The sequence below is a fragment of the Motacilla alba genome, chromosome 1 (genome assembly GCF_015832195.1).
Source record: "Motacilla alba alba isolate MOTALB_02 chromosome 1, Motacilla_alba_V1.0_pri, whole genome shotgun sequence".
Taxonomy (NCBI): domain Eukaryota; kingdom Metazoa; phylum Chordata; class Aves; order Passeriformes; family Motacillidae; genus Motacilla; species Motacilla alba.
The window spans coordinates 688,878-709,439 of record NC_052016.1 but is presented as its reverse complement, the minus strand read 5'-3'; the positions used below and the strand labels follow the sequence as shown (position 1 = coordinate 709,439).

At 48.2% G+C, this 20,562-nt stretch overlaps 2 protein-coding genes across 10 annotated transcripts in view; one reads left to right on the top strand and one right to left on the bottom strand.

Annotated features, from left to right (window-relative positions):
* Positions 1 to 63: 63 nt before the first annotated feature.
* Positions 64 to 15,895, bottom strand: CRYZL1 (crystallin zeta like 1). Of its 2 annotated transcripts, XM_038143779.1 has the most exons (14): positions 15,690 to 15,895; positions 14,911 to 14,982; positions 13,820 to 13,897; positions 13,132 to 13,204; positions 12,711 to 12,755; positions 11,322 to 11,390; positions 9,995 to 10,128; positions 9,117 to 9,228; positions 6,325 to 6,345; positions 5,350 to 5,448; positions 3,130 to 3,251; positions 2,799 to 2,904; positions 1,392 to 1,437; positions 64 to 994 (listed from the first exon to the last, which is right to left on the bottom strand). In XM_038143779.1, exons 2-14 carry the CDS (start codon positions 14,974 to 14,976, stop codon positions 895 to 897), a joined length of 1,071 nt encoding a protein of 356 aa, XP_037999707.1. In that variant the 5' UTR covers positions 14,977 to 14,982; positions 15,690 to 15,895; the 3' UTR covers positions 64 to 894. The 2 variants fall into 2 exon arrangements, with proteins under 2 accessions (XP_037999707.1, XP_037999799.1); XM_038143871.1 differs by lacking the exon at positions 5,350 to 5,448.
* Positions 15,896 to 16,896: 1,001 nt separating this feature from the next.
* Positions 16,897 to 20,562, top strand: part of ITSN1 (intersectin 1) — a 107,886-nt gene continuing 104,220 nt past the window's right edge. For 5 of the 8 annotated variants that reach the window (XM_038143030.1, XM_038142760.1, XM_038142856.1 and 2 more), the window contains exon 1: positions 16,897 to 17,060. The gene's annotated coding sequence lies outside the window, so the exon portion shown is untranslated. The remainder of the gene's footprint in view (positions 17,061 to 20,562) is intronic. The other 3 variants (XM_038143123.1, XM_038142939.1, XM_038143214.1) reach the window with 2 other exon arrangements.

The window sequence follows — 20,562 nt, the reverse complement described above, 5'->3', positions numbered from 1 at the left end:
CACGGCTTTGAAGTGGCCATGTCCATGGTTTGAGTGATCCACAGCGAAAATGAGCAACACAGCTGAATGAGAAAAAGTATTTTTGCCCTCTAATCACAGCATGCAGGGAGGCACATGCTTTGAGGAAAGCAAAATGCAGTTCTTTCCCCACTGCTGACTTTCAAACAGGCCACAGTCATGGATAATGCTGGAGAGACAGATCTGGGCTGTGCTGAGGTTAAAAGAGGGGAAATGAACGTGCACAGCACAGGGAGATACCAAAGGTAACAAGCTACACAAAGCGCCTTAAACATCTGACTCACGCAATTCCACCAGCCTGGGGACTCTGGATTTACCAGGTTTGCTCCCTTAGTGCTGAGAGGAAGGGAACGAGCTGGGGGAAACTCCTGCTGTCAGTACCATGTCCTTCCCATCTGCCACCCTTGCCAACCTCGATAGTTTTGCCTGTCCTTCAGTTGAATAACAATTTTAAATGTGGATTAAGTGCAGCATTCGGTCTCAGTGCAGTCAAAAGCAAAAGGTAACTATAAAGGTAACTGCTGGTAGGGGTTGGAGACAAAAAGACTAGTAAAACCATCTTTTTTCCCCTCTTTAATTTTTAGGGTTGGAAACCACCAGCGACTGAGTTTGCCTGTAGATGTTTGTGACATTTTTAAGTGTGGCAGGGCAGACAAGATTTTTAAGTCAAGGCTGCTTCTTTAGAAGCTGCTGATGGGAACATTCTGCTCAAGGGAATTTAAAAACCCTGAAGTCGTGGAAGCTTCAGAGACCATTTGAGCTGAGGTACAAAGAATGTTTAAATTCTGTTCACTGCCTGCAAGTGTACACTGATTTATTCCATTTATTCCATTTATTTCTTTATCTTCCCCAGGCTGAGAGATCAGAAGTTGTGTGTCAGAACTGGATGACTTGTCTCTTTCTTGCTTGATTCTTCTGAACTATTTCCATAGAAACTTTGGCTTCATACAATGGGACGGGTTCATCCAGCTGAGGCCTGAAATGAAACAGTAAAAAGTGCTGGTGAGCACACTCAGACCACCAGAAATATCGCAGGACAGACTTTGCTTTCACTGTGTCAACCTCCCTCCTCAAACAAAGTAACAGTTGAATGGCTTTGCTGCAGCGCACAGAAGAAGGGAAAAGGCCCAGAGCAAACAGGAGCCACAAGTGAATGAAAAGAGATCCCTCTTGCAGGGGAAAAAAGGGAGTGGTGGGAAGGTTCTGCTCAGCAGCAGCTGTTATCCTGCTTTCAGGGAAGGGAATTATTATGGAATCATTATGGGAATCTTCCTATCTCCTGAAGCTCTGCTCAGGAGTGTTAGTGCCGGCAAGAGTTTTCTACTTCTAATGCTGAATTAAAAAAAACCCACAAAAATCTCCACATGCCTCACCTGAAAATGCTATTTGATAATTTCTCCATGATATCTTCCAGGATGGGTATCCAAGAGCACTGTTAAGGAACAACAGAGCTGGGGAGAAATCTCTTTACAATCACATGTGCTGGTCACAGCCCTGTACTGATACAAACTCAGCAAGATCAAGGCAAAATGAAAATGAGCCTCAATTCCAGGCTTTAGGAATTTTGGCACTTGTTTCTATATCAGAAACCTCATTTCCTGAAACAGGATGCAGAAATGAAATATGGAATATTTCAATTATTTCAATATGAAATACAAGTGCAGCCTGCACTAGGACAACATCAATCAATCATTAATCAATGGCAATTTCTGTGCAGAATGAAGAGAACGGATTTTGGGACCAGGCAGCTGTCGTGACAGTTCATACAGGCACCTGATAAAAAGCCAAAATGAAGTTGGGAATGCAGCAGGGGCTGGAAATTCTTGGAGCACACTGCCATGTGAGGGGTCTGTGAGTTAGTGACCAGCAGCCAAGACAGCCCAACACATGGGGCTGCATTCAGTCTTTGTATGACACCCAAAGAACAAGGCTCATCCTTCATTTTAAGGGCAATCAGGCTGATACTTGAAGCTTAAAAAGTGATCAATTTGTGATTTCTTCAGATGACAGTAATGCCAGATGCTCCAGAATTTCACAAGATACACAAGTTCCTAAAGCCAAAAGTACCCAAACCTTCCAGGGCTGAAAATGTCCTGCCCAGGGAGCTCAGTCCAGCTGCATCAGCCCAAATGCAGGAGATATTCCTTTTCCTGTTCCCAGCCAACATTGTCCCTCCACAAATTTCATGTACAAAACAAATCAGTACATTTTCTGTACCTAGTATTTCTGTACATTGCAAATAAAGGAGAAGTGAGGAAGCCAAAACACTTCCACTTTTGCAGTGAACATGAGTGCATTAAGTTTACAGGTGATGCATCTAATGCCCAAAAGCACAACAACTAAAAAAAATCCAAAATGTCACTTGCATAAAATAAAAACATATAGGAACAAATCTTCAATTAATTGGTTCAATAATGAACCAAAATCTGCCTTTTTCCCCCCTAGAATGGGTGTTTTGCAGCACTGCTTTACCTGAAGCTTGTAGAGACATTTTCAAGGCCAGGCTGGACACTGGGGCTGGAGCAGCCTGGGACTGTGGAAGGTGTCCCTGCCATGGCAGGGGTGGCACTGGATGAACTTCAGGGTCCCTTCCAACCCAAACCAGTGTGGGATTCCACGATGAATTTAAGAGGAATGCAGAAAATACCTTAAAACCTGAGTGTCTCCTCTATTTCAGCTGGGTTGCAGCACTGAGCAGAGGAGAACCTCTCAGTGGGATTTCCCAGTTGTGTTTTCACTCCTTCGAGCAGTGAGAACTCCACAGCACCACCAAAGGATATCGAGATACTTCCCCTGCTGCACATTGGACAAGTTCCAGACCTCATCGTTCAGGAAGGACACTGTGGCTCCCTTCAGGAACAAGGAATGGCTGTCTGGAGGATCCAGCTGAAGCAAATTGAAAAAAAAAAAGTTATTTAGTTCCATTTTCCTTTATAAAAATAAAGGTTAAATGGTTATTTTATAGAGACGGTTGAACCAAACAAAAAACACCCCTTGCCCACTCTTAAAAGAGAGAAAACTTGTAACACGGACAGGGTGAAACAGCAGTTTTGTGTGTCTGTACGTCTATTTCCTGTGGGACAAACTCCTCCCTGGCCCAGGCACCCTCACCTGCAGGTTCCTCTCCGTGGTTATCCAGCGTCCCCCGACCCCCAGCAGCGTGATGATGTCGTGCTTGTGAGGCAGCAGCTGGCACCTGGAGCCTGGCTCATCTTCAGCACTGTATAACCTCACTGCGAGGAGAGCAAAGCCCTCTGAGCTCAGCAGAAGATGTGGGCAATTCAGCGTGCTTTTATTTCCACGCCTTTCAGTGCAACTCAAAGGGTTTTGGTCGTTTCAGCTAAAAACTGTTGAAAAACTCTGAATTTATTATTTCACATATACCCTGAGTATTTTGTATATTTTACTCAGAATAATATTTTAGAACAGCTCTGAAGTTACTATTCTGAGCAATATTTTGTTTAGATTCATATTCATAATAACATACAGTAACAATATAGACTGTAATACAGCCTATATTATACAGTATATAACATAATAGAGTCTATTTTACATAACATAGTATATGATTCATAATTATATATTTTATATATCTCTACATAAATTTTATATATAGATATATCTATATATATCTATATATAAATATAGATATTTTTATAATTTATATAAATAATTTATATAAAATTATATTTGTATAACTTTATATAATTATATATAATCTTTATATAATTGTATAGAATTTATATATAATTTATAATTTACATATTTTATAATATATATCATTATCATATATTATTCATAATATAGTACATATAAGATATAAAACATATACAATAACAATATATAGTACATATAACTTAATGCATAATGTATAAAACACCACATAGAACTATAAAATATAGTAACACCATATATAACTATAAAATATAGTATGTTATACTAAATATTATATACTAAATATTATATAAATGTTATACTAAATATTATATAAATGTTATACTAAATATTATATAAATGTTATACTAAATAATGTAAATTAAAATTTTAAATTTGCAAATTATACATCTAGATACTATTATATATTTAGATACTATTCTATATTTATATACTATATTTATATACTATTATATATAAATATCAGCAGTATGTTATAATCTATAAAAAATATAATTATATATATATATAATATCTAGTATAATAATATGTAAGATTTTATTGACATAACTCTGAATAATAACTTCAGCGTTTTCACCTGTGAGAGTTGGTTTCCAATAGAGGTGACAGCGCTGTTAATTAGGGTTCATTTCTGTATTCAAACAAGGCAGCAAACCCCAAAGCCACAGCTCGACTCTCTGGAGCCATTTTTAATGCCCAGTTCCAAAGAGAGGGACATTTCAGCCCCGTTCAGCAGGTGACTGGCAGCTGGGTGGCAGTGGGTGACACAGGGACTCTGGGGAGTGACGGGATGCCACTGCCAGGGGCAGGACTGTGAGATACAGAGCTGTGTTTGGTGTCAGGGACACACAGGCAGCGTGTGCTTGTGATTGGGATATGTGTGGAAAGTGATCATGGGACAGTTAAAGGATGAATCCTAATAAATAACTGAGGGAGTAAAGCAGGGAAGAAGGCCTTTGAACCCATCCTTTGTTTGCAATTAACCTTTACAGCACCTGAATTAAAGCTTTAAGGATGTTGCTGCTGGACAGGAACTTTCTGTACATAGCTAAGCTTTTAACAGCTTTGCAATAATCACCTTTTGAAGTATAATTTTAGAATATTGCTTGTAGTAAGGAGCTTGGAAAATATAAGTTTAGAATATATGTAAAGGAAACATGCTTATCTCAACACCTTAGCAAAACAGTAAAAAGCAGCTTGAGAAAGGAAGATGAACATCAACCCAAGGATTGATGGCTTTGACCAAGGGAAGCTGGACATCACTGTTATGAGATTTATGGTCTTTGCAATTACAGGGTGGGCCCACATCTGGAGTCTGGACCGCACCAGCTGGAGGATCTCTTTCTTCTTTCAGAAGCCAGACCCCACCATCTGGGAATACTCCTTTCTGGGGTACATCCTGAGAAAAACTAACTCACAACAGTGTGTAGAATTGTGACGTGAAAATCTGGAATAGAAACTGCTGAGGAAAGCTTATGTGTACCCCTATAAATATCTGCACGCCCCAACCATAGGGGTGCAGCTGGAGGGAAACCTTCCCCCACTGCACCCAGCGCTGTGTGCTCATCCTTTACCCCATGAATTAATAAACTGATTGCTGCTTGAATATCGGCCTGGTCAAGCTGCTTGTTTATACCAAGAAGGGCTCCCAAGTACCTCCGGCATCCAGCACGATGTCCAGGCCCAGCCCGCCCGTCTCCTCCAGGCAGCTCTCGGCCAGGTCGATCTTGCCGTGCGACACGTCGATCACCCGCGCTGCCGGACAGCAGAGCCGCGTCAGGCCCGTGCAAAGGGAGCTGGGTGCTGGGAGCCGAGAGCTCAGCGCCAAGCAAGACACACACAGCTTCTGCTCTCTGCGGGTGCCACAGCCGGGTCTGCAGCCAGCCCCTAAAAACCTGGCACGTCTTTCGTTTTTCCATTTTCAACGCAGTGCGAAATCAACACCGACAGTGTGAATGCAGAGTTAATTTGTGAGTTTGTTGGCCCAAAAGGATAAAATGTGGCACACTCTAAGGTTAGAAATCCTTCTCTAAGTTCATTTTTTTCTAATCCTGTCTAAGTCCTGGCTCTCCGGGACTTTAATTAAATGTTTAGATGAAGGATTTACATCTGCTCTTGAAATATTGGTGAACTGAAAGCCACCGACACATTTTCCTGTCATGTATCTATGATGCCCTGTTTATGGCTGGTTATAAAGATGAACCACAGATTCAGGAATGAGAGAATCCTGGAATGGTTTGGGTTGGAAGGGACCTTAATGATCCCATCCCAGCCCTGCCATGGCAGGGACACCTTCCCCTGTGCCAGGCTGCTCCCAGCCCCAGTGTCCAGCCTGGCCTGGGGCACTGCCAGGATCCAGGGATGGAATTCCATCCCAGCCCCTGCCCACCCTGCCCTGCCAGGGAACAATTCCTCATTGCCAAGATCCCACCCAGCCCTGCTCTCTTTCAGGTAAAAGCCATTTTTAGTGTTATAACAATAACCCAGAGAAGGAGCAGCCACAGGGTTTGTTTCATCATGATGAGGCAGAACAAACATTTAGAAACTAAACAGGCTGAGGACCCCACAGCAAAATGAGACTTGAAAGAACATCAAAGAAATGTGGAGGCCTGAGCTCAGACCTGCACTCACCCACCAGAGGCTGCCGGACGCCTGGAACGGGATCCCAGCAGCAGGGAGGCAAGGAAGGAGGGAGGGAAGAAAAAATGCAAGGAGCTGGTCATTAAGGATATTAACAAATCATCAATTAATGCCTTGGGTTTGGTTCTTTTTGTCCCTTCAAATCCCCAATCTAACCATAGGAGGCATTCAAATCCCAAGTCATTTCCTCTGTTTCTTTTTTCAGTGAAGTCAAATGATTTCACTGTCAAAATGTACTAAAGATGGGATAATCGTTAATTATTAATGATAGCCACATTCCCCCTGTGCAAATCAACCCCCATAATATCCTTTTCTTCTTAGGTTCCTTCAGTCAACAAGTTTAAAGGTTTTCCTTAACAGGGCAATTTGACATGGTATTATTTCTGCAAATATTTTCACTTTTTGAAAATAATGCTGGTTTCACAGACCCAAAGCCTGGCACTCCAAAAGAAAAGGTCATAGTTGCACCAGTTTGACTAGTTTCTGATTTCTGTAGAGCAAAAATGTCCAGTTTTGTTCCTTAACTCAGTACAATAGTTCAAACAGTACTTATCAAAATCCTGGTCAACTTCCTTCCTAAAAAATGCTGGAAAAAATTCTCACCACTGTGGAAAAGGCCCAGCAACAAACGGTAATATAACTTTCCCTAACCCTTTGGCATTTATGTATTTCTCACAAATACTGGTAAATGAGTTCAGTTTCTTCTGCTGTGACTTGCACGACTTCCAAAGTAATGTTTTTCTGACTGGCAAAACTTCATTTTCTCTGCTCTTCCACTTCTGGGAGGCACAGAAACATCAGGATCCCCCAGCCTCTCCCAGAGCTTGCTCTAAGCAGAGGCATCCCCCGAGAGCTCAGTGGTGATGGCACAGAATAAAACCTCACAAAGCAAACTCAGAGAAAAGCAGGAGGTGCCCTTGGGAGCAGAGGAAATATCTGTGTACGTGTAGATTCTTTTCCTCGGGTTCTCTAACAGAAACTCATCCCCTTGCTTACGGAATATTCTGTCTCCAGTCTGAAACACAGGCATTAAAATGTCAAATTTGTTAAAATCCCCTCCTTCTTTCTATTAGAACTTTTACTCCAGGGATTACTAAAGACAAAAAAAAAAAGCCTCATCCCGTTGGTCTAAATATAAATCCTGAAACATTACCAGAACTTCTACTTCAGGCACTGGAATCACATTAATTAACAAACAAACCAGAAAGTCTCAACACTTTTAAAAGCTTTATGCTTTTGCACTCAAACTGTTTCTCTCTTTAATGCTGCACCCAGGTTCTATTTCTTTATTTGAAATAAAGTTGTAGTTATCATTTTTCCCCCTCAGCCATTCCGGGAAGCAGCATGGTATGCTCAGCAATGATAACACAAACTGCTGCTCACTGAAAACTGCCAAAAACCAACCAAAAACCCACTGAACAAGCACAAAACTGAACATTCTCCACCCACACACACAAGAAGCCACTTAGAGCTTGGGTTACTTCGGATCTATTTGACATTAACGTTCAAAGAATTTAAAAAGGCTGTAAGAAGTAACTCAGGACTGCGAGAATAAAATTGCTAAATCTTTTCCTAGCTCATGAATTTTTCATGTAATTAGCAATATATACCCGTAAAATGTTACAAAAGGGAGTTTTAGGTCTTCTGTTGGCCCTGCAACAGCTGGTGCAACAAGGCTCTGCACAGCAACAGCATTCCCAAAAATCTTCCAGCTCTGATGTCTGTCACGACTGCTAGTGCAGTAAAATGTGTAAACACAGACAGCAAAAAAGGCTGCTGAAATCAGGAAAAAATAGGGGGTTTTTTGGGTCAAATTGCAAAAAAAAAGAAGTGTTGCTGTCAAGCTGCAGAGAAATGAGTCTGCAGGTGCTGCAGCAGCAGCCCTGGGGTGCTGTGGGGTGCAGCTGTAACCACACAGATGGGGCTGCACACACAAGGCTCCCCACAAAGGCATTTTCCAGTTCTGTAACTCCAGTGAAGGCCAACCAAAACCATACTCTGAGAAATAAACCTGGCAATCCCACTGCAGCCCTTGGTGCTTGCAGCAGGAAGTAGCAGGCACCAGCTTTAACCTTTCGCTGCAATCCAGCCGGACTGACAAGCCACGCTTTGCTTTAAAACTAAGAATGAAGGAATGTTCCGCTTTCCTACACAAAACACCTTCACAATTTTGATCAGAAAAGATACCAGTAGCTCCTACACTGAGTATCTTCTCATGTTATTTTCAGAGGGGAAAAAAAACCCCAAACTTGAAGTATCAAAGAGAAGTGAGGGAAGAATGCAGGTGTTGTGTGTGAGGCCCAGCTCCTTTGGAAAGCAGCAGAATGCAGAGCCTGTGCATGTCCAGCTCCAGCTGTGGCAGCACCTGACACTTGGTAAAAGCCCTGCAGGAGCAATCTGAGGCTGCTGAGGGCTGGGGTCAGGTGTGTGAGCTGTGGCACAGCCTGGGGTGGTGGTGGTGAGTCAGCAATCCTTCCTTCCACAGCAGCCACTTCATCACATGGAAGGGTTTCCTGAGCACTCAGGCCAAAAGGCAGCACTCAGCACTACTGGGAAGTACTGCCAGCCAATACAACTGGAATGGAGAATTAAAATGCCATCAAGTACACCTAAACCAGAAATTAAACACCCGTGGAGCACAGAAGAGACCTGAAAACTATTTAATTAGGCTATTTATCAATTCGTGTTTAATTTTTACAGAAGTAAGTCTTTGGACCTGACAGAAGAAAAATATTTTGAGACATTCTTTAGGCCAAACTTCAGCACTGAAGGATAAAACTCACCCCCAGCAGGTCTGAGCCTCTCCAGGTACTGCTTGTCCTCCAGGCTGTGGGCAGTGGAGATGACTTTGGCCCCTCTGTGTTGGGCCAGCTGAATTGCAATGGTACCAAATGGCTGAGAGGGGAAAAGCAGGGTCATTAATTAATTAATTTATTGATATATTTACACCAGCAATTTGATGTTGTTTAAGGACAATTATATTGCAAAAGCCAGTTAGGAGAGCACCCAGAAATGAACTTACTCCTGCAAAAAACCCACAGCTGAACCAAGAACTGAATATTCACAGATCTGCTTCTGTCCTAAGTGAGGCCAAAACAACCTTGCGGTGACTGGGAAGCTCTGCATGAACTTTTGGTCAGTAACTGGTTCTTGTCTTCTATAAAAAAGCTCAGATTCTACTTTAATTACCACAGCCACCTTCACTGCGGTTGCAGCTTGAAGCTTGAAGGGAAAAAAGCTCCAAGGAAAAGGCCTCGGCCATGCTGACATTACAGAACCTAGGCTGAGGGGACCCCACATCTTTGCAGGGATGCAAATCCAATTATTTCTATCCCAAAAAAGGTAAAAAAGCAGAGGTGGGAGAGGACTAAAAAATAAGGCATTTTCCTGCAGTTATCCCTGAGGACTCAGGGCAAAACTGTGTCACTGCAGGACACCAGAACACCCTCCCTGTGAGCACCCCCCTCTCCAGGCAGGACAATTCTCCTGGCAGGACAATTCTCCTGGTCAGGATCCCACAGGAATCCCACAGGAAGGGAAAGCCCTTCCTGCAAACCCATGAAAGGAAGGGCACTGCCAGCACTGCCAGCAAGGCAGGGGCTGTGTGCTGAGGGAGGTGTGTGCAGGGGCAACCTGTGACCCCTGCCCAGCTGCTACCCACACTTGCTCCATCCAGGACAAGGACACTTGTGCCAGGGGACACGTGGGCCAGGTAGTGCAGGGCCGTGTACGCGCGGAGCCCGTCGCGGAGCGTCCCGGCAGCCTCTGCCCAGCAGACCTTCTGTGGCTTGTGAACTGAGGGGACAAACACAAACACGCTCACAAACACACCAGGGAGATGGTAAAAACCCCAGCAAAATCCCAAAACCCAGCAAAATCCCAAAAACCATAGCAAAATCCCAAAAACCCCAGCAAAATCCCAAAAACCTCAGCAAAATCCCAAAAACCATAGCAAAATCCCTGGGCTTACTTAGCAAAGCCTGTCCCAGTGAGTCAGGAAGGCTTCCCCTGCAAACAGGTCACCACCACTGGCTCCTGCTTCCTCTCGTATGAAGAAGCCATGGAGAGGGTATTTTTGCCATATTTTGCACAATTAAATCAGGGGTTCAGTTTTGATATAACCAAGTTTAAGAGAGCCACCTCATAACTACTCAGCAGGAATTTGTGGCAGTCACAGAAATAACACAACCCAAACTTAGATTTTTAGAATCCCAGGGTGGTTTGGGTTGGAAGGACCTCAAAGCCCATCCAGTGCCACCCCTGCCGTGGCAGGGACACCTTCCACTGTCCCAGGCTGCTCCAGTCCCTGTCCAAGCTGGCCCTGGACACTTCCAGGGATGGGGCAGCCACAGCATCTTTGGGAAGAGCAAATTTTGAGCAAAAGAATAGCTTGTTCAAGGCAACAAACTGTTGGAAGAAGAACAGGGACTCCCACATTTACTATCCTACTCATTAAAGTAATCTATGCCCAGAAAGGGAAAACTGGAAGCTCACAATAATTGAAAACAATGTTTCAATGCCAGGCTTTCCCTAACCCTCATCCCTGAAAATTCCAGTCTCCATTTCCTTGTTTCACCCCATCTGTTAGTCTGGTCCCAAGTGATATTCCTGGACTGAGTCAAAAGGAAGAAAAAAGCAGATTTCTCCTCATTCAATTTTTTGACAGGTTAGGAAAAAGTATAACAACAATGAAGCAACAAAACAGGAAGTTAGAAGGGAAATAAAAGGAAAAGGAAAAAAACCAGGTTCAGCTTGTGTGGTTTAGGCCATCGTGAACTGAGAAATGGTGACAGCAAAGAAAAAGCCCTTGAGAGCACTGAGTGTTCAAACTTCTGTGACTTGGCGGGGCAGCTGGAATTTTGGAATGTTGGAATGGAAGGAGTGTGCCCAGAGCTCCAAGGTAATGGGCTCCCTTTTAGGAAAGCTAAAACAAAGTCTACAAATATAATAATAAAAAATATTATTAGCAAACTGTATAATCTACAAACCCAAATAATGCTCGTGAACCAGGATAACTTCACAGACACCAGACTCCTCAGAATCCAGGGGCAGAATTCCTGAAAAAGAAGGAACACAGGCCTTGAATTTCACAAAGCAATCACTCCAACCAAAGCATTCTCCCAAGAATTCCCTGCTCCTGTTTGGGTTTGGTCCCTTCTTGGCAGGTTTAGGACAGGTAAGAGACCTTGGCCAGGTCCCAGCCTCGGGTGTCTTGGGGCATGAGGCAGTTCCAGAGGTACATTTTGGGATTGAGGGAGAAAGAATGGGGACACCACAGAGTGCTGGCTGGTACTGGCAGGTGTCATTTTTGTCTGGTGATGTCTGAGCTCATTCCACACTCTGAGTGCTCCCCTTCCACTCCAGGCCATGGATCACAGAGGAGGGATCTGAGGCACAGAGCAGCCACCCCACAGCCTCTCCTCTCCTCTCCTCTCCTCTCCTCTCCTCTCCTCTCCTCTCCTCTCCTCTCCTCTCCTCTCCTCTCCTCTCCTCTCCTCTCCTCTCCTCTCCTCTCCTCTCCTCTCCTCTCCCATCCCAATTCCTGACCCTGTGCTTTGCAAAGGGCACAGGAAGAAGCAGAGGATGAACACACAGGAATGTGGAAGTGCTAAAAAGCAGGAATAGGAAAGAGGAAGTGCAGGAAAAACAAACTCAGAAGGGAAGGCAGAGAAAGCAAAAGAAGAGAAGGCAGAAAAACCCCTCCCTCCTGGTTATAACTGAGCTTTTTACCATCACTGGCCACAGAGGAGGTTCTGGCACCTGCTCCATCTCCTGAATTAACATCCCCTCTATCCCAGGGAAAACCATTCTTTTCTTCCCTCTCCCCCACAGATCTCACACTCCATTTAGACCAAAGGGCTTTGCCTTGCAAACTCGGCTGCTGTGCCCAGTCTTTCCCAGCTCCCATTAAAAATGTGCTTGTGCCCACCTGGAGCTGTGCCCAGGGTCTCTCCAGGGAGTCCCAGTCTCTAGGAGCTGCCTAGGGCAGTTCTTGTGCCACGAGGGAATAATGCAGGAAGGAGCACAATGCCCAGACACACGCTCTGCCCCACCACCCTCCACTGTGCCCTGCTTTCAGAACTTCAGGCATCCTCTAATGCCCACAAAATATAAACATGTGGGACAGAATGGCTCTAAGAAATGACTCCTCTCTCCTAAGGCATCGCTCACAATTTGGTGCTTAACACAACACCGTATTTCAAATCCTAAGGGAACATTCTTGGAGCACAATTCCCATTTATAAGTTCATTCCTGTGACAGCAGTTTAATTTTGGAAATACATGGTCAATTTAGCCTTACCAGTTATTCTAACCTCGGTCATTCATTACAAAAAGATGACTGCTGGTGTCAGCTGAGGCAAACAGGCATTGACTTACCCACCACTTCATCATCTGGCTGGAAGAAGGTCACCTTGCTTCCAACTCACCGTGGAGAGGTGAAAAGGAGGGAAGGAGGGAAGAAGAGAAATTATTTACAGCAGGAATGGGATGTGCATTTGGAAGCACTGTTTATCACTAGCTCACAAAACTAAAGATACACATTTCTTCTGAAAAAACGTAATTCTGTTGATTACACGCGTGCCAAATGCTGAATTCCCAAACTTTGGCCCAAGGAGCTCCATGCAGGAACACACAGGGGCTGGCTGAGAGCCAGGCTGGACTGCACCTCAGGGGAGGGCTACCAGCACTGGGAGAGCAACCAGGGGAGCCAAGAGCTCTACTCCTGAGAGCCCTGCCCAAAGAGAGCTCTGAGGGGAATCCCTGCTCCCTCCCTCCCTGGGCAGGGACCCTCACTCACCTTCCAGCACAACTCCCGAAATCTCTCGCCCAACAGGCACAAGATCCTTCTTCAGTTTGATTTCTGACAGGAGCTAAATGAAAACAATGCTGGCAGCATTCTTGCTAAAGCTCTGCATTTATAAATCTATTACCATCTTATAAATCTATTACCACCTTATAAATCTATTCCATCTTATAAATCTATTACCACCTTATAAATCTATTCCATCTTATAAACCCATTTCCATCTTACAGTGTTGGATCCTCACAGGAAGCTTGGGCCATTACCAAAATGTTATCCAGGGGAAGGAAGTGCACACGTTCCTCAGTATTAAACCATGGCACTGAATTCTGGATTTAAATTTAGAAACATATTAAAAAATAAAAGCAGGGAGTTACTACCAGCCGAGCCAACCTGTGGCTTAGAGTCAGATGGAGATAAAAGGGATTTACTGTGAGAGATCTCACAGCTGACAACTCATCTGTCTCCATGAATTGGGAATCAAATTCCAGATGCTCTTTAATCAGAGCTGTGCAAGAAGCCCAGCCCAGTCCTGTGCCTGTGGAAACCTTCCCCGAGGACCCCCCTGACAAGGAGACCCCTAAAAAGTTCTGTGCCCACTGCCAGCAGCAAGGCCACAGCCTCAGCTTGTGCCAGCCACGGGAAGCACAGACACCCCCAGCCCCACACAACACCCAGCAAATACCTTTGTGTCCACCCAGCTCAGAGCACAGGCTCTGACCTGCACCTTCACATCGTGGTCTCTGCTGGCAGGAAGGCTCTCCTAGGACAGATTTACAGTTCCTGTGTTACACGCTGCATGTGCCCCCAGGAGCTCCTCCAGCTCCTGAAAGCACGTCTGCACTCCTTGGATTGTTTTGTGGGGAGAGCAGGCAGGATTCGTCAATGAAAAGGGATTTACAACACCATTTTGAGCATATTATTATTATTATTATTATTATTATTATTATTATTATTATTATTATTATTATTATTATTATTATTATTGTTATCAGCATCAGAATTATATTATTATACTACTATTGCAAACTGTTACATTAATATTATATTATATTATATTATATTATATTGCATTATATTTCATTGTATTACACATTATATTACATTATATTACATTACATTATATTATATTATATTATATTATATTATTACATTACATTACATTACATTACATTACATTACATTACATTATATTATATATTACTATGCTATATTATATATTACATGACCATATTGTGATATTATTGTTGCAATCTGACCACTAGACCTCACTCAACCTCATCAGCCACTGCCATTATTTTTCTGTTGAGGTTTTTTATCATTTATCTGAGGCACAAATCCTGACAATCCCGCTGAGTTTGGGTTTGTCAGGATCTGTGCCTCAGATAAATGAGGCATCCAAGTCCCAGATGAAGTCCAAATGATGTCAAAGGAGCAACCCCAGCAAGAACTGGTGCTCTCCCCCCAAACCTGGTAGACTCCCCAAGCCCTATTTCTGCTTCCTCAGGGATCAGGAAATGCAGGCAGGCAATGTGGAGCCAGGGGTTCTTTTTCACGCCTGCAAAGCTCCTTTGTGAAGCCTGGACCCCAAACTGCAGGGCAGTGCAGGGCAAATGCACCTTCCCTCCCTTCCTGCCCCTGCCTGGCCGTGCAGGGATGCCAGCAGTCCTGCCCCAAGCCTGCCCCAGATTTCTGTGCCTCAGTTCCCCCGTGGCTCTCAGCCAAGCTCTGCTGCCCCGCTGCCTGGGGCACAGAGCAGCTCTGAGGGGAACTCACCCTTTCCTGGAACACAAATGTCATTTCCTCTCCAGGAGAACTCTGCTGAGCGTACAGGGCCTTCATGGTGACCTGGAAAACACAGCAACCAAACTGTGACAGCTGCAGGGGCTGCGGGCAAGCAAGGAACTAAACCCCGCTAAATTAAATTAAATTAAATTAAATTAAATTAAATTAAAGCACTCTGTAAGAATCACAGCCATTGTTTGCAGGCAGTTTGAGTCTTTGTGATACAGAAGCTCTGAACCAGATCAACAGGTTTAGACACCCATAACAGGGAAAATCCTCAGGACTGAGGGTCACAGGATCCCAGACTGGATCTGGGACCTCAAAGCTCATTTCATTGGGTTGGAAGGGAGCTCAAAGCTCATTTCATTCCCACCCCTGCCATGGCAGGGACACCTTCCACTGCCCCAGGCTGCTCCAGCCCCAGTGTCCAGCCTGGCCTTGGGCACTGCCAGGGATCCAGGGATGGAATTCCATCCCAGCCCCTGCCCACCCTGCCAGGGAACAACTCCTCATTGCCAGGATCCCATCCAGCCCTGCCCTCTGGCACTGGCAGCCATTCCCTGGCTCCTGTCCCTCCATCCTTGTCCCCAGTCCCTCTGCAGCTCTCCTGGAGCCGTTCCAGGTACCGATGAGGGCACAGCAGAACAGGCCCTGCAGGGCCCAGGATTCACCGTGCCCCGGGCAGTGCAGGGGCTCTTTGCTCCCCAGCCACACTCTCACACCGGGGCACAGCACAGGGAACTCCTGTGCGGGAATACAGCGGAACTTACACGACGCTTCACCACAAATCACCACTTGGCTTTCCCCTCTCCTCTGCCACTCCGCCTCTCCTGTCGTCCTCAAAGAGCAGGAACCTTTAGAAAGGAAAAAAAACCCAAATCAACCAAACAGTAAAATTGAATTAACAAGGAAAAAGGAAAGCAGGGAGGCAGGAAATCATGGGACCATTACCGCAGCTCTAACCCCTGAGGGACCACCCGAGACCCCCGCACGTCGGGCCCGTGCCCGCCCCGCCACCCCCGGGGAGCCCTCGGGGGCTCCGAGCGAACCCGGCCCGCACCGAGAGGCCCCGGGGAGCCCTCGGGGGCTCCGAGCGAACCCGGCCCGCACCGAGAGGCCCCGGGGAGCCCTCAGAGGCTCCGAGCGAACCCGGCCCGCACCGAGAGGCCCCGGGGAGCCCTCGGGGGCTCCGAGCGAACCCGGCCCGCACCGAGAGGCCCCGGGGAGCCCTCGGGGGCTCCGAGCGAACCCGGCCCGCACCGAGAGGCCCCGGGGAGCCCTCGGGGGCTCCGAGCGAACCCGGCCCGCACCGAGAGGCTCCGGCAGCCGCAGGCCGGCCCTCAGGGGCTCCGAGCGAACCCGGCCCGCACCGAGAGGCTCCGGCAGCCGCGGGCCGGCCCTCAGGGGCGCCGCGGGATTCCCGAGCGCCGCGACGCGCTCGCGGTTGCCATGACACTCCCTCACTTCCGCCTCGCCCTCCGGCACCGCCCCCTGCCCTGCAACCAATCACAGCCTCCGGCAGCACGGTGAGCGCTGGCGATTGGTCGAAGTGGCCGCCATTCATCGTGAAAGCCGAGGCACGATTGGCCCGCGAGGATGTCGCTCATTCAATGAGATGAGGAGGGAGGATGCGGCTCACGGCGCGACCTGTGGGACACCGCCGGGGAGAGGGAGGAGACGCCGCCTGCGATTGCCTCATGAGCTAACTCCGTATGCACAATCCGGGCCCCTCACCGCTCCCGAGCGCGGGCCCCTCAGCCTCGCACAGCCGTGATTGGTCGGGGAGGCGGGGTCCTGACCCTTCTCCGACCTCTGATTGGTGCAGCGCCCTGCTCGTCACGCGGGGGCGGGCGGAGGCCGCGCGTCAGAGAGGGGCAGTCAGAGCCCTGATTGGCTGCAGGGGGCGGGGTTTTGCCGCGGCCCTGGTCTCTGATTGGTAGCGTGCCCTGTCCGTCACGCGGGGGCCGCGGCCGCGCGTCAGTACGGCGGCCGCGAGGGGCTCCTCCCCCCTCCCCGCAGACGGGGCGAGGGCGGCGATGGCGCGTCCGGCGGCGGCGGCTGCGGGCGCCGCTCCGGCCCCTCCGGCCCCTCGGTGCCCTGGCCGCGGCCGGGGCCGTGAGTAGGGCCCGCACAGACATGAGGTACGGCCCGGCGGGACGGGGGCAGCGGGGGGGCGCGGGCTGCGAGCGGCGGCGGTTCAGCCCGGGCCGGCGGGGGGGCAGCGCCGCCTCAGCCCCTCACGGTGCCCGGGCGTGTCGCGGTGCCAGGGCCCGGCTCCTCGTCCTCGCCTCCCTCGGCGGGCGGTGCTGCGCCCCTCGCCGGGCCCGGCTGCCGTGTGCCGTTCCCGTAACGTGCGGCGGTGCCGCCGCCGCGATCCTGGGCTGGAATCACCTTGGTCCCGCTGCCCCCTGAGGCAGGGCAGGGAGCAGAGCCCTGCGCTGGGAATGCCAGTCCCTGCGAGCGCCGGCCCCCGGCACTGCCGTCCCTCGCAGAGGGCACCGGGGATCGAGGGAATGCCGAGAAAGGAAGCCGGTGCCTGGGTGAGGCTGTGTCCCTGTGTGTGCCTCGGCTGAGCAGGCGAGGTTGTGGATGATATTCCCTGTGGATATCTTTTGTTCTGGTTCGGTTGCTGCTTTATTTGGGGTGGAATGTGGGGTTTGCTTGTGGAAGACGGTATTTTCTGTGAATTCCAGCCCCGTGAAGGGAGAACGCTTCTGTGGCTCATCAGAGAGTATTGTTCAGTAAATAATTCCTGTTAGTGAACCAAACGGCATTCCAGGTGCGATGGTGTGGCCCTCGTTAAATGAGCACTCTGTCCTCCTCTGCCTCTTCCACTGCCCAGCTCCGAAGTGCTTTTTGTCTGGAGCTTATATGGCAATAGGTATTTAAGGCAATAGCTGTGGATATTAACTGAATATATACTGGAGCCAAGCTCCAAATGGATGCATTTTCTTAAATCGAAAAGCCAAACGGTGTTTTGGGTGTTGATGGCTCTGCAGAGTGTTACTTCACACCATCCTTCCTTCTTTCTTTTACCTTTTGTTGCAGTCACCTGTAACTTCCCTTGCTGGATGTGCCCTGGTGATGTTCTCACCCAGGAAACTTCCTTAGGACCCGAGGAGCAGCCTGAGCTGGGCCTGGAGGGATTTAGGTTGGATTTCAGGGCAAGGCTCTTCCCCAGAGGCTGCTGGCACTGCCCAGGCTGCCCAGGCAATGGGCACGGCCCCGAGGCTGCCAGAGCTCCAGGAGCCTTTGGCCAGCGCTGCCAGGGGTGCCCAGGCTGGGCAGGGGTGGCACTGGGGGACCCCTGGGGGTGTCTCCCAGCTCAGGACATTCCATGATTCTGTGATAGAGCCAGAGCCCTGTGGGAGGTGTGGAAGGAGGGGTCTTGCCTGGCTCTGTGTGCCCCTGCCCAGCTGCAGCAGGGGGTACCCCCCTCTGGATGTCAGCAGGGGTCACAGCTAGAGAAACCAGCAGCATTTGCTGTTCCCTGGGAGCTCAGAGCTGGGAATGCCAGCAGCCTGAGGCAGCCAAGCCTGTGTGCTCAGCCCTGGAGAGCCCTCCCTGGCAGGCTCTGCTCAGCCCTGAGAGCCCTCCCTGGCTGTGGCAGCCTGGCAGGGGTTGTGTCTCAGCCCTGAGAGCCCTCCCTGGCTGGGGCAGCCTGGCAGGGGCCGTGTTTTGTGCAGAGAGAGTTTCTGAGCAGTTTCTGAGCAGTTTCTGAGCAGTTTCTGAGCAGTTTCTGAGCAGTTTCTGCAGTCTGAGGCATCCCCAGAGCTGGGTGGACTGCCCCCTGCGCTTGCTGCTGCCCAAAGCCCACTCCATCCTTTCAGCTCCCAGGTTCCCTCTGTGCTGTCCCTCTGCCTTTCATTGCACATGAAGTCCTCTGCAGAGCAGCTGTCTGTTTGAGAGTGTTCCATGATGTCCTGGTTCCTAGATAAAGGAAGGATTGGGATCTCAGAGCCGTGAGCTGCAGTGCCTGTTCCCTCTCTCACTGCTGTTCGGTGGCCTTTCCTTAATGCCTCTAATCCCGCAATTAGGATAGATTTGGCTTCAGGAAAGAATGTGAACGCAGCAGTGAAATGTTTCTGAACCCTGACATTGGGCAGCCTTTTATGGCGTGTCTTTGTGCTGTAATCAGGGATTGTCATCTTAGCTTTTAGGAGGATAACGCCAGGGGAAAGAGGAATGGAAGAATAACGGGAAAAAAGTTAAGGAAAATACAAGCAATGGGTTGAGGAAGGGGGAGATTGGTGGGGTGGAAGTTTTCTGTAAGAAACCCCCACCTGGAGGCCCCCGGATCCCTGGCAGTGCCCAAGGCCAGGCTGGAGCAGCCTGGCACAGTGAAGGTGTCCCTGCCATGGCAGGGGTGGCACAGGGTGGGATTTAAGGTCCCTCCCAACCCAAACCAGTTGGGCTTCTGTGATCAGGAGTTCATCTGAACATTTCCCTGTGCTGTGTGCAGGGATGAACCCTCAGCAGGTTGGTTTGGGGGGCTCCTCTCAGCTGGGGTGGCTCAGAGCTGACCTGCTTGGAGCTGTGAGGGGTTTGGGGTTCTTTTTTACCCTCAAGCAGCCCCGGGGCTGCCTGAGCTGCTGCTGTGTGCTGGCAGCTCGCAGCGCTCGTCGCTCTTGTGTTGCTCACAGCTGCTGAACTTGGGATGCCCCCTCCACAGCAACTTGGTTTTGTTTTTACTTGCCGAGCATGAAATTGGGGGGGGGTGGTGGACAATCAGAAACGGGCTCGGGGCTGAGAGCTGCTGATGAATGACTTGTGCACAGGAAACCTCAGTGAGAGGTGCTAAAACCTCTGTGGGATCTGTGGCACAAGGAGTCAGCCTCTTTTACGAGTGCACTTTGTGTAATTTCAAAAGAATGCTCGACTGCGCTGGTTATTTTTGGCTGGCGTTGTCTCTGAAGGGTTTTAATTGCAGGTGGAAGGATTTAGAGCAGTATTTGCCAGGCCCTCATCCAACAAACATAAACTGTGAGGTTTGGGACTGGTGGAGGTGTCTGGTGCATCCACCTGTCTGGAATGAGTCTCCCTGGAGCTCTGTGTGTGGCAGGGCTGGAGGTGCTCAGGCTCCTGACGGAGAAATTCCAGCTCTAGCTGCAGGAAAGCACTAATTACTGATAGTAATTAGAAACTAATCTCTCCTGTGTGAGCAGGGCATTGTCTGTCCCCTCCAGAGGATCAGCTTCTTGACCAGAATAGAAAATTTCTAGTTAATAGAAATTAAATAATTGTGAGTGGCAAGGAGTGAAGAGAGTTATCCTTGGGGAAGAAGGGTTATCCTCAGGAAGAAAGGTTATTCTAGTTTGGATGCAAAAGGTGCATTTTTACAGCATTCCCTCCATTGCAGTCAATGAAAACACAGCAAACTTGACTGACACACTGCATCCATGGTTTGGTTTTCTCTTCTCAAACCTTCATGTGTTGCATATTATATTTTACTTTTCCACGTGCTGTTTTTCAGGTAATTGAATTAATTAGTGTTAGTGTCCAAGTGGACGTCCCTTCTCTGTGAATTCTGCTTTTAAACAAGTTGTGTGGTGAAATGTGAGTCTGGGATTGTGAAATAACCACGAGTGTCTGAACCCCAGGCTCCGCTGTGATTCTCTTTGGCAGCAGTTTCCAGCCCCCTTT

Coding starts and splice junctions, on each gene's coding strand:
- CRYZL1 (XM_038143779.1), bottom strand. CDS start 14,976: ATGAAGGCCCTGTACGCTCAGCAGAGTTCTCCTGGAGAGGAAATGACA. Junction 12,756..13,131: donor TTCGGGAGTTGTGCTGGAAG/GTGAGTGAGGGT, acceptor CTCCACGGTGAG/TTGGAAGCAAGGTGACCTTC. Junction 995..1,391: donor TTATCAAATAGCATTTTCAG/GTGAGGCATGTG, acceptor GTTTCATTTCAG/GCCTCAGCTGGATGAACCCG.